This window comes from Dinoponera quadriceps, unplaced genomic scaffold (assembly GCF_001313825.1).
Source record: "Dinoponera quadriceps isolate SergipeBrazil2010 unplaced genomic scaffold, ASM131382v1 scaffold46, whole genome shotgun sequence".
Lineage (NCBI taxonomy): Eukaryota > Metazoa > Arthropoda > Insecta > Hymenoptera > Formicidae > Dinoponera > Dinoponera quadriceps.
Genome location: NW_014554488.1, coordinates 320569 through 333478, shown reverse-complemented (window position 1 = coordinate 333478; position 12910 = coordinate 320569). Strand labels below are relative to the sequence as shown.

At 46.6% G+C, this 12910-nt stretch overlaps 2 protein-coding genes across 2 annotated transcripts in view; one reads left to right on the top strand and one right to left on the bottom strand.

Moving 5' to 3' along the window:
• The window catches only part of LOC106750706 (DNA N6-methyl adenine demethylase), a 49963-nt gene extending 44949 nt beyond the window's left edge, over positions 1 to 5014 (bottom strand). Inside the window, exon 1 of the mRNA XM_014631219.1 lies at positions 3432 to 5014. Coding sequence (XP_014486705.1) covers positions 3432 to 4514 — 1083 coding nt within the window. The 5' untranslated portion in view covers positions 4515 to 5014. The remainder of the gene's footprint in view (positions 1 to 3431) is intronic.
• The window catches only part of LOC106750711 (manganese-transporting ATPase 13A1), a 66388-nt gene that overhangs the window by 21019 nt on the left and 32459 nt on the right, over positions 1 to 12910 (top strand). The window lies entirely within an intron of this gene.

Here is a 12910-nt window from a genome sequence, read left to right as displayed (position 1 = left end):
ATTTAAGCGCCTTCTAATTTCGACTCTTTCAATGGGACATGATGGTTCTTTTGGATAAACGAATGTATTAGAGTTTCATTTCTTTCATTTATTTTACTTTTTGTAAATCTTTCTATTTATTTCTTATTTATTTCCATTGTATGCGTTACTTTTCTGTATTACTATTTTCTGAATATTTTTGTATTATACTCGCAACCAAAAGACACTCCCCGTTTATCAATGTGAATAAGTAAATAAATAATAAACGCAACTCGATCACGAAAATCGCGCCAATTCGATTTAAAGGGATTTTGGAGTCGTCCTTTGTTTTACCGCAAATTTGTCAGTATTATACACTGCGAATCCAAGTGTTATTTTAACCAAGGTTTTCCTTACATATTTCTTGCCATTTTAAATCCCGTCGTTCAATACGATTAAGGGTTTTAAATGAACGTAATCTGAAACGGCAAGAAAAAGAATTTCAGTCAAATATCTCATTTTTAGACGCTTATGAATAATACACTTAGATTTGCAGTGCACTCGTTACTGACTGCACATAATAATAATTAAAAATCCTTTTACACAATTATAAAACACACGTTAATGTTGGCGAGGACTACTGACTTTACTCGATAAAGGAAAAAAAAAGTTTTATAATTTGTTAACCTTTTTCGTTTTTCGAATAAAGTCAACTATTACCGCCTACATTAACGTGTGTATTGTCATCGCAAAAGGATTTTTAATTCTGTACGAGTATAGTATTGAAAAGTTTTCGGTAAAACAGGACGATTCCAGAATTCCGTTAACGCCAGACAACACGAATCCGGCGGCGTTGAACGACGCGTTGTTGCACGCGGTTTCGTTACATCGGGATCGATGCATTTTTCAGCGTCGTGTCGATGGCACGAGACCGTCGCATTATTTTGCCGTGACGAGGAGAATCGAGCGGGTTGATTGGCCTGCCGTCAGATAACCCTGAGCAACCGAGAATTGTATCCGGTTATCGTGCGGTTATCGCTTTGGCGAATAACGCAAAAAGCATTTGCAATGCATTCTCGAGCGCGAGCGGTTCGATGACGACGACGAAAGTTGCGAGCCGAGCAAAGTCGCTGCAGCTAACGTAACCGAACCCTCGTCCGCGACGAAACGGATCCCCTTTCTTCTTTCCCTTTTCCACCCGTCGTCCGCTCACGTTCTCCCGCTCGCACTTTGACGGGCTTCCGTTGTTTCGATTTATCGAGAAACCGGAACCGAAACGCCGGTGCTGTTCGCCATCGGCTGCTTCGTCCGACGCGGAATGATACCGCGGAATTTGCGTTTCGACCCTCTGTTTGCGTCGGGTTGAACGATGGCGTGATAAAATATCAAATTCACGCATCGTGGATTTGCGTGATGGAAAAAATTCAGAAATACCGCATCGGAGATTTCAGCATCAAAGAGAAGGACGAATGTAAGGTCGGTCTGCGGGTGAAGCGAACGAAAAATCCGGCGCGCCGCAGCGGGTCGATGATCCACGTGTTTATGAGAAATCGGGTCAAAACAAGGAGGAAGGCGATAAAAATCAGGCCAACGGCAGCAGCAAAGGGGGCAAGGGAGGAGAGACGAGAGAGTGGATACAGCAGGTGTGCGATGAACTCTCGAGGGCAGAGTCCTTTCGCGCGAACGAAAGGAAAGACAGAGCGGGGCCGGCCGCTCCTTCCCCTGGGATAAAGAGGGTGTTAAGTCCTGAGGAGGGGGAGGAAGATTGTTGTGACGGCGTCGCTGTACACACCGGAGAGTCTTCGACTCCTGGCGATCTATCATCCCTTTTCTCCCGTGCCGCGCGACTTTCGACGTCGCCGGAAATAGTCGCGCGATTCGCTGCCGAACTTTTCTTTTCCTCCTCCTCTCTCTCTCTCTCCGTTTCATTTGAGGAACTCGCGGTCCTCTCGAACGGCGATTAGATGACATCGGGAAGCTCCGGCAAGAAGCGACGCGCCGCAACGATCGGCGAAAACGCTAATTGATAAGTGGCGGAATGTTATCGGAGAGAACCGGCGCGGCGTTGTCGGGGCGAGACGTGCGTGCGTGCGTGCGTCGATCGGTGCGCGTGTCGCCGGCAAACAACACGTCCGTTTCTGAACGAGACGAAGTTCGATACGCGATTATTATGACCCGCGGTGAGCCTTGAACTTGCCCTACGATAAGCGCGGCCGTTTACGAGTCGCTCTCTCTGTTGCTGCGCGCCTCCTCTTCGCCGGCCAACAATCGCCGCGCGGCGATACCGCGCATCCTCGCGGCGTTGACGATTGTTGTTTAGCGTTCCCGAGCTGTATATGTAGCGAGAAAGATTAGTTTTCACGGCTATTTTTGCATCAACGAAAAAAGAAAATACGAGACATAACTACTGAGAGGGCAGATTATTGAAAACGGGTGGGGTATCGATATTTTTTTTCGAGCAGGGTGCGATGTGATATAGCCGGCTACTCGATCAGGCTTGATCAAACGCGACATCGCGGAGGTAGTTCGACGCCATCCCTAGTAGCGGTAGCAGCTGAACAGCCAGCCAGTCAACCCACCAACCCCCTATTCAATGTCGCTACAATAATAAACCACCTCGGTTATCTGTATTTCTGTATTTCCCTCTGGGATTCTCGGCACATTCAGGCATCGAGGCCAAGTTCATGCTATATATACGCCGTTCTATAACGGCATTTTGTCTGTGTTTATACCTTTCTACGGCCGTAGTACGGCGTAGTCGCGCTGTGTCTCTATCGGGATTTCGTAGAAGGCGGTCGCCGTATGGAGAAACCGACGCGCGGGTTTCTAGCACATCGGTGCGGCAGCTTTTCGGGAAACCGCGCGTGTTTCACGCTTAAAAGATTCGCCACAGGCGAACGAGAAAATTCGAGAACCACAGTGTGGCATATATATATATATATATATATATATATAATCAGTGGAAGAAAGGTTACGTTATTTTCCTCTATGAGAAAATATTGAGAAAATATAATAGTACAAATTATTACAGAAGTTTGTAATGCTGGATTATATCGGAATTGTTATCGAAATTATGATGTGTGTTGTAATCTTGTAATCTTTAGTGATGTGTGTACATGATATACGTCATAAAAATTACGACACATCATAATTTCTGTCATAATTTCGGTAAAATCCGGTATTACAAAATCTTATGGTAATTTTTACCGCAATATTTTCTCCGTGTAACCCTGGAATGGCCGCATTGGTAAAAAAATGTGGTGTTGACCGAAATGTTACGTTAACATGAGAAATATATTAACAGATATGTTCAATCAACATACTCATCTTGTTAAAGTAACAGAAAAATTCGGACGGAGTGTTGGAATATTCCTTTTATCCTCTCTAGCAAATCTCGCGATCGAGGCGAGCAAACGTTCGTTTCTCTCTTCCCTTTTGCAGGGGACGGAATCGTCGGCTTAGCGTAGACTCACCTTCTTCTCGGTGAGCTTCTCGCACCGCCTCATCTTACAGATCTGATGACTCTTGTCGTTCCGGCACGGCGCGCAGTCGCCGCAGTTCTCCTTGCGCTGGCAGCCGATGCACTCGCCGCATCTCTTTCGCTTCTTCTTCGCCGGCTTGTCCCCGAGGCCGCCGTCGCCGTCGCCGTCGGTCATGCCGCCGCCGAGATGGTGGACGCCGCGATTCGCGGTGGAAGACACCGCGGCTACCTGGCCGGAACTCTCGACGTTCCCGGCGCCCCCTCCGCCTCCTCCTCCTCCACCGTCCTCCGACTCCATAGAGCCCGCGCGGATTTTTCTGCGCTCCTTCTTGCGGCCGTCGATGCCGATCGGTCTCGAGGTCGGCGAGGAGTCCAGCACAGTCGACATCGGATTCTGGAAGTTCGCATGGTGCAGCTGCGGATACTCAGGCTTCACCACCGTCAGGACCGTATGGTGAGGGTGGCCCGGCGGCGGTGGCGGGAACGCTTGCACCGGGCTGGAACCCAGCAGCTGTATGTGACGTTCGTCGAGTAGCTGCTGCTGGAGCGCCGGCACCTCCCGAGCCTGCACCGGTGCCGGTACCAGCGGATAGCCGATCGAGCCGCGATGCGTGTGCGGCACCGGTAACGGCGTGCCCAAGGTGTGGAAGCTGGGCAGGCCCACGGCCGATGTGACCGGCGGTGAGTGCGACATGGACACCGGCGACAGCGGGGTCAACGCCGTCAACTGTGGCTCGGCCTCGCTCGGGGCGGTGAATTGGCTGGTGAAGCTCGGCAGCTCCGTGCTGCAGCCTTTCGACTCCCACGGCCGGTATTGCTGGTTCGCTATATCACGGGAGTCGACCAGCCGACTCGTCAGGCCCTCCGTGTAATATTCCCAGGGCGGCAGGCTCAGGCTGATATCCTGCGGGTGGAGCGTCGTGAGTGTCGTTGAGGTGTCCATCGCATCGCCGAAGCTGCTGCTGAACGGCGGCAGACCGGGCGGCACCGCGCCCGGCGAGGTCGCGATCGCCGCCGGAGGGCTCGTCGGCACCCTCTCGGTGGCGACGACCTCCTTCGTCACCTCGGCGCTCATCCTCCTCGCCACGTCATCGCGAGTGTAACCTCCGCCCGTGAGCTCCCCGTGAGACGCGTAGCGTCCTCGTCGGCCCGATTCTTCTCTCTCTCTCTCTCTCTTTCTTCCTGATTCGACGAATCGGATGATCGTTGGATCGCTCGAGACTGCGGATTATTTCATCTCCGCCGCACGAATCATCGACGAGATCCTCGCGGGAGACATTTGCGCGCTCTCCTCTCTCGCGACCGGTCCCAGCGATCCTCTATAGTTCTCGTTACTGAATCAAGCCGGATTTGAAGGGTCCGGTTCTTTCGGCGCGGACATCGCGTCGTCCGTGGACTAACATGTCTCGAACGCGTCTTCGACTCACGGCGATCGCGATGCTCCGGATCTCCTCCGATTTTCGGGGTGCGTATCACGATTCGTGTATGTTTCTTCCACACTGGCGCGTACTCTTCCAAGCTCGTATTCGAGATGCGCTCGTCCAAGGCTGCTTCCTTGATCTTACGCTCTCTCTCTCTCTCTCTCTCTGTGTCTGTCTATCTATATCTCTAGCTCTGTGTCGTTTTGTACTCAACAGGTTTAGGCTACGAACTGAAGTAGATCGGTTGCTCCGGGAGTGTTCAAGCGAAATCCGGTTGACTCTCCTCCCTTTGTCTGGTTCTGCTTCCTCTAGCTTGGCGAAAATCTGTCACGTGACGCGTCCAGTTTGAAAGATGCACTTACTTTTTACGGCTATCTCTATAAACCTCTTTATAGCTTACAAAACTGTACCGGCTCGTTTAATCAAAAACGGCTCTGACGAAGGAATCAGTGTGTGTCTTACTATTTATCTCGCTTGACGAGAGATTAATTGTTATACTTGATGAATGGTTAATAGAAAAAATGGTAGATTCTTTGGTTTACGGTCTTGCTTTCGCGCTGCATTTATTCTCTCGTTCTCACTCTTCCCCCCTCTCTCTCTCTCTCTCTAACTCTCCGTTTTGCAACGATTACTTTTACCTCGCTCTCCACTGGATTTGGCACTGGCGGACTTGTTTGTTTTAATCTGTTCTTGTATTTCTCCCTTCGTTAGAGATATACTTTGTACACTTATTAGATAATATAGCTCTTAATCTTTTGTCTTCTTCTGAACCTAAGCTCTTGGGATATCTTTTTTTGTTTTGTTCTTCCTTTACGTCGATATAAACATACTAATTACTTCTTTCGCGCTTCGTAAGAAAATAGAAATCACTTGAGGTTAATGTGGCTTGTTAGAAGGCGGTTGATTTGTACGATCTGAAACAGAGAAGCAAAAAAATTCGCACGTTAGAGAATCTCGCTGGCTCTTGATCGTAAGGAAAGGGTAAAAATAAATTTCAAGTACTACTATAGATCAAGTCGTTTCGTCGCAAACGAGCCGTCGCGATATCGAAGGCGAAAAATTCAATGAGAAAGAAACGAGATACGTGGATTAGCGAATGTGTTATTATACGTCACGTGAGCGTGAGCGCGCACGTGACGCGGGACTATGTGAGAATGTGTCACAGACGTTGCTTATAACGTGACCATCGCTAAGCCAAGGCTACTATTACGTTCGGTGTGTTCGCACACCGCTCGCTTTGATACCCGCTAGCTGTACGTATGTTGCGCGTAGCTGTTTCATTCACGCTGCTTAGAAGTCTGACGATGGCTTTGAACTCGTATCGCGTCGTTTCAAGTTGAGCAACTTGATCGAAGAGAAAGAGACGCTGCTGACGGTACGCAAACGTACAAGCCCATTTTTTGTCAGTAATTTTAAAAATCGATGATATTGTATTTTTAAATGTATCTACACAGAAATCAAGTTTTAGAACCAAATAGACGTAATTACATATTTTAGAGCCTTTTAAAACGAGCAATAATTTTATCAATTTAGATATATCTTAATGGCTCGTAGTAAACATTTACTTTAATGCAGTAATACCTTAATAGTAAATGAACTATTGAACGTAAGTATATCGTTCTAAGTTTGAGAACAATATTTCCTATAATTATGTAACAATTATTTTCCACCGGAGAAATTTAGTGTTTTATATTCCGAATTTTTGTCCACTAAATATTTTCTGAAATAAAAATTTGGGTATTTCTTAATATTACGTATTGAATATCTATTAGATTTAATTTAACATATATGTAAAGAACGTAGTTTTATTTCATCAAAATTGTCACTCCAAATATTTGCCTGACTTATTTGCACCCGCGAGAGTTTCGCCACCATTGTCAAAAATCGCCAGCAGACCTGCGCAAAATATCGATCGACATTTACTGTGCGCTGCTCTTTTCCTCCCATTCGTCTTTTCTCTCTTTCCTTCCCGCAACCCTAACCCGTCGACTTCTACCATGCCAATTCTTTCGCAAATTGGCGAAAACAGCGCGGAATTACATCGTTTATTCAACGAAATTAAATACAGCATTTCTAGACATAAATGAAAAAGCGGCTTTCGAGAGAGGAAAAAAATTCCGCGGGAAAAACTGTTTCGTTTTTCGCGTCAAATCACCCCATGTATATAATCTACACGTACAACGTACACATGCACACGTATAAGCACATCGCAAATCCAAGCGTGTAATTTTTAAACATTTATATCAAATCGTGTAGTGACGTTTTACGCATATTACTTTGCTGTATGTTTCATCTGTGTATTTCACGTAGTTACATGACTGTATATTTTACATGTTTACGTATTGAATTACACATTTTAAACGTGTAAGGTTTTCATATTTCTTTATTCTCTTTTATCTTCTATAACAAAAAGTATGTATTAATAATTATCTACAAATATATTGAATTTTATGGATAAAATGTGTCTTTCAATATATACTTTTATCAGGAAGATTCGGTGTTTTTTTTTTAATTCCGGAAAACATTAGAAATTAAATATTGATTGGAGAAAAAGTTCTTAACGTTTCTACTGAACTTTTCACCGAAAAACGCTAAAAACGTTTTTCTTTCCTAATCTAATACACATTTTCCCCTAATTACACATAAAACTCAAAACTCGTATAAAAGATCCTAAATGTAGTTTTATATGCGCACATTTTACACATTAATTGGAAGTATACATTCCTTCATTTTCACACACTTTATACTATGTATCGTGTTCCGTACGATGAAATGTTTTAAATTATCTGTTTAAATGTGTAAATGGAATTTTTTTATGTGGTAAAGTATAATTTCTACACACACAAAAAATCATGTCACTCACGTAAACGTGTGCCGCACACTTGGATTTGCAATGCACATGCGACCGTAGTGGAAGCTATCGCGAAGCACGCGGGGACACGTAACACAGAAAGCAATAGCTCTCGCTATGTAGCGGTTTTCCACCCCCGCCTCCGCCGGGCGTTTTCCGCCCCCGAACTCTAATAGCTTTACAGCTGTGACCGCCGCCGCGGCTGGTGTGCTTTCGCTATCGCTGGAAACTTGCACTGTCGTTCAGCCGGCACTTTCGCTCGCGGCTTCGACCTTGCGCGGAGATGCGACTCCACCGTTTCACGCTGTGTGTACGCAAGAGATATACCGTTCATTCCCGCGTTTACACTTGCCGATTGTACGCGATTCAATGTCCGACGCAGTTTTGATCGATGCGCAAACGGATTATTATACGGAGGTGCGTTATCTGGCAAAATTGGGCAGCGATTATTTTTTCTCATACGCTTCTCCTCGACGGTCCCCGTCTCGGCGATTGAACTTTGTTAATGTCCATAAATCTTGTCTAGACTGAATACCGCGAACTTTAATATTTAAAGGTCGCGAATCTCGGTGCGTCGATAGCGCGAGCATTAAACTCTGGGTAGTGGCGTTGTTCTTCGTTCAGGACCACTTTGTACGAGTGTGTTGAGACATGGAATAATATCGGCGGAAATAATCTGACAATGATATTCGGAAAATCGTTTTTCCATAAAATTAATAAATTTAACATCGTTAATCGCAAATTACTATGTTCGAATGTTCGAAAATTTACTCAGAGTAACGATTATTTTCCGCGGGCGCTAGCTTAGAACTGGTCGAAAAGTTGGTGAGAAATGTCATATACGTTAAGAATAATGTAATTCGATCTCTGTCATTACGCGTCAAGAGACCTTTCTTCGCGACACCCGTTAGCTCTCCGTCTCCGGCTGCACTTTCGTCGAATCGACCGTAGATGCATGCACAAAAATTCAATACCACCGTCGCGTATCCCGTACAGGGTGGCCTAAAAGTACGTTCATTAGCAGTTAAGGCCAGTCATGCTCCAAAGTAATCGTATCACACCGCAGAAAGGCGTAAACATAAAAATAACGCAGATTAACTATTTCGTAGCGATCTTTCATCTTTTCGAACTATAAGATCACTACTGGTGAAGATTTCGATTCATTTCAAGAGGAGGAATGTGAAAATTCCTACAGGAACAGAATGCAAGCACGGTGACGGGACACCTTTTTCGGGACACTCCGTATAGACGCGATAGAGTGAGAGAGAAGGAGTCGTTGGCGGATTCTTTCGTTCGCGGCGAAGCGCAGGACGCAAATTCCGAGAAGCGCATATAAACCAGCTGCCATAGAGAGCCGGGGATTCCACACGCTTGGAATTAATATTAGCCGCGCGTCGCTAACGGAAACCGTCGCCGAGAAAAATCGCACCCGCTCTTTCGATTCGCCGGGCTTCAACTGTCGTTCGCCGCGAAATTCCGCGTCGGTGTTCCTCATGCGCCTTACAGACGGATAGGGAAGAAGAAGGGAAGAAATTTCGCCGATCTTTATTATATATTGAAATTCACGATTGCCCGTCGGAAAAAGGAATGCGATCGCGAGATACTCTCGCCGTTATTAACTCCGTCCTGGAGGAGCACGAGACGCGCCGTCCGTGCATCAGGAAAGAAAAGGAGCAAAGTGGCTCACGCGCCATTTTTGCCGCGGCGTAATGCCGGAATTAGCGCGATGCCACCGCGAAAAAGCGGATTAACGCGCAAAGGAACGAGGCTCTCCGGAGAATTTCAAGACCGCGCGCGCTAACGGTCGTCCGCATCGAAATTATACACGGAATTATAATTGAAATACTTACGGCGCTGTTAAACGAGACCGTTTGAAAAGAAACCGAGGAAGAAATGGGAAAGGAAGGATTTTCGTATCCACGCTTGCGGATAGATCCTCCGCTCGATTCAAAAAGCGATATCTCGGGTAGAAACTCTAGCCGGAGCATGTCCTCGAAAGCGCTGCGGACGAACGGGCCCCGCGCACGAAGGGCCGGGCTGCGTGTGTACGTGGCACATCCGTGGGACCTTGAATCAAGCGGCCTTTGTCGCGCGAGAGAGTGAGAGAGCTTGCCCGGCTCGCTTGCGCCCGGGCACCGCGAGGTCGGCGAAAGCGTACCCGAAGCTTCTTTTTTGCTCGCGGCTCCGCCGCGAACGAGCGAGCGAGCGCCGCTCATTTTTGCCCTCTTCCTTCTCGACGGAGCGACGGAAACGGACGTAAGATGCGTTTATTATTAGATTTCGACTCGCCCGATTCTGCTCCTCCCGACGGCTAATGATGACTGCACCGCCGGCCTCTCCGCCGATGATCGATGGCAGCAGCGGGCTCTATCGACGACGTCGATAGCGGGGAAAGGAAGTCGTCGGTGTTTTGTTACTTCTCCCCCTCTCTGATTTTTTCCTGCACTGCCGGACGATCCCGCAACGGGAATCGCTTTCTTCCGACCGCAATTGGTCGGAGGGATCGCTTCCGCGTAATTATTTTCGACGAAACTCGACTTCCTCGCGACGCCTAGCTGACCCAAACAAGATCCCTCTTTCTACCAATTTTCCCGTGTCGATTTTCAAATGCCGATGCATCGCGGAAACAAAGGAGTCGCGGGCAAATACGGCCGGCCGGCCAAAGTCACTTGTTGCTGTCCGGTTTCGGACCGGGAGGTGTTCCAATAACATAGGAAAATCGGTGACCGCGCACTGACTCACGGTTTGCCGGCCTTTCCTTCGCGTATACCGAGTGTCGCACTTTCTTTGAAATCTCTGAGAAAACTCTATCCGCGCGTGAAAAAGCATTCAATATATCACTACGATAACCGGTTTCGCGTTCGAAGGTTTCTTTTTCGCCCAGGTCAAATCTCATCGTTTTAAGGGCCACATTTTCCAAATACCGAAGAAATATCCCTCCGAAAAAGCGTCCAATTACAACAGTGCTCGAAAATAAAGACACGCTATCCTATATACATTGTGCGGCACGCATGCGCATCTCTCTCTCTCTCTCTCTCTCTCTCAAGATACCGCAAGTACGTCGTGACGACGTTACGAGCATCGCGTACGAGTGCCGGTCGCACGCACGTTTACAAACGACGAAGAAGAGAAGGAGGAGGACGATGATGACGACGACGACTATGAGGACGACGAGGACGATGAAGAGGAGGACGACGACGATGAAGAAGACGGAGTACGCGGCGACGACACGCATCGTAAAACACGCATATCTGGTGTAGGTGCGTAACGGTTTGTGTTAAGGGTAGGGATGCCAAAGGCGTGCGAAGAAGGGATACAACGGAGAATAAGAGAGAGAGAGAGAGAGAGGAGAGGGGAGGCAAGAGGGCTTTCGCAGCGTTAAACCCACCCACACAAGCGCGCGATATCGGAAATGATATAAAATTGCGTCGAGCGCGCCGCTGATATTTAAATTGGTTCGCTAAACCACGGATTAATGCGCGCAACGACGTCCGAGCCCACGCATGGGCTTCGAAAAAGAGTGCTGCGTGAAAAAATATTACGCGACTGAAATGAGACGCGACCGGCGCGGGGAGCGATCGTTTCGTGTTATTTTTTTCTTTTCCGCGCGAGATAAAAATTTGCGTCTCGTAGCGAACGTTGAGATGCGCTCCGAAACGCCTAATACATACGTCCAGTCGTAAGACCAAACCGTTCGAAAAATTACGAACGTCATGTCCAAAATGTCATTCGATTTAGAGATGAGACTTTAGGGCGAGCGGTCCTAATATAATTAGTAGGTAATTAAATTAGAGATTGAGATAACGACTTCGATAGATTGTTGATTAAAATACCGTTAAAATACCATATTACATTATTATTATTATTGAGAGAACTTAATTTAATTCAAATGGAATAAGCAATTGCATTTCCATGAAAAGCTACGATTTTAAGAAAAAAAGTATATTCTTTTGAAACAAATTTTTCTCTCCTTGTAGAAACGTATATATCAACACATTATTTACTTTTAATTTATTTACTATTAATTTACTATTAATATTAATATATAATTGTACATGAGAAAAAAATTTGTTTCGAATGAGAAAATATACATCTTCTAGATATGTTGTTAATATATCAAACAAATAAATATTTTTTTTACTTTTTAGATGTTATTTCTCGGTATATTATTATTGTTATTATTATTATTACTACTACTACTACTACTACTACACGACTACTAATACTACTACTACTACCACCACTACTATATTACTGCTACTAGTTCCTAGAAAATAATTTCCAATTTTCTACTGAAAACACATGAAAAAGCTTACAAATTTACCAACGAATGCATTTTACTTGATTAGCTAACCTGATCAATCAATAAAAAACTTAATTAACCTCCCGGTGTCACGCCTCGGAGATTGAAACGCTTTTGCGCGGCACAGCTGACGCGCCTATATATTCGCCTAACAGAAAGTTAACGTAAACAGACCGACCGTAGAGAAATGAAAGAAACTACCGAACAAGACGCGACGATCGACTCGGACATAAGATTAATTTTCACCATCGATCTAGACCTCGACGGACGAACGTCCGTTGATCTTGTGCCGAAACATTCCTCAATGGTTTCGTGTCGGGGCGACGCAGTGCCAGACACTGTGAATATTCCACCGCGAAAACATTGAAGAACGTTTTGCCGGACTTTTGTCCGCCGTTGTCTATACGACGAGGATAATAAAATCAACCTCGAACGAGCGAATCGATCGGTGAATCTTTCGCCGGCCGCCGCTGTTCTCGCGCCATATCCCTCGTACGTATTCTTCGATCCGTTCCGTCGTTGTCCCGTACACGCCGTTGGCCGGAGACCAGTCGAAATCTCTCTCTCTCTCTCTCTCTTTCTCCCTTCCGCTCCGGCACGAAGAAGGACTATATCGCTGCGGCAGGTTACCGGGCTTCGCGTCGCGGCAAGTTGAAGGTCCCGGCTCGAGTTTTCGGCCGACTCGCGATAGCGCGTCGCGCTTCGCGGGCGACGGCGATTTCTCGCGACCCGATAATACCTTCTTCGTTCGTTATCGCGCCGAATACGCCGGTCCAATCGACGAGAGCTCCGACCGTCAACGATCACGGATCGAATCGATCCGATCGTACCGTCACCACTATGTTCACAAACAAATTATGAGACGCGAAGCGACGAACGACTCCACTATGTTCATC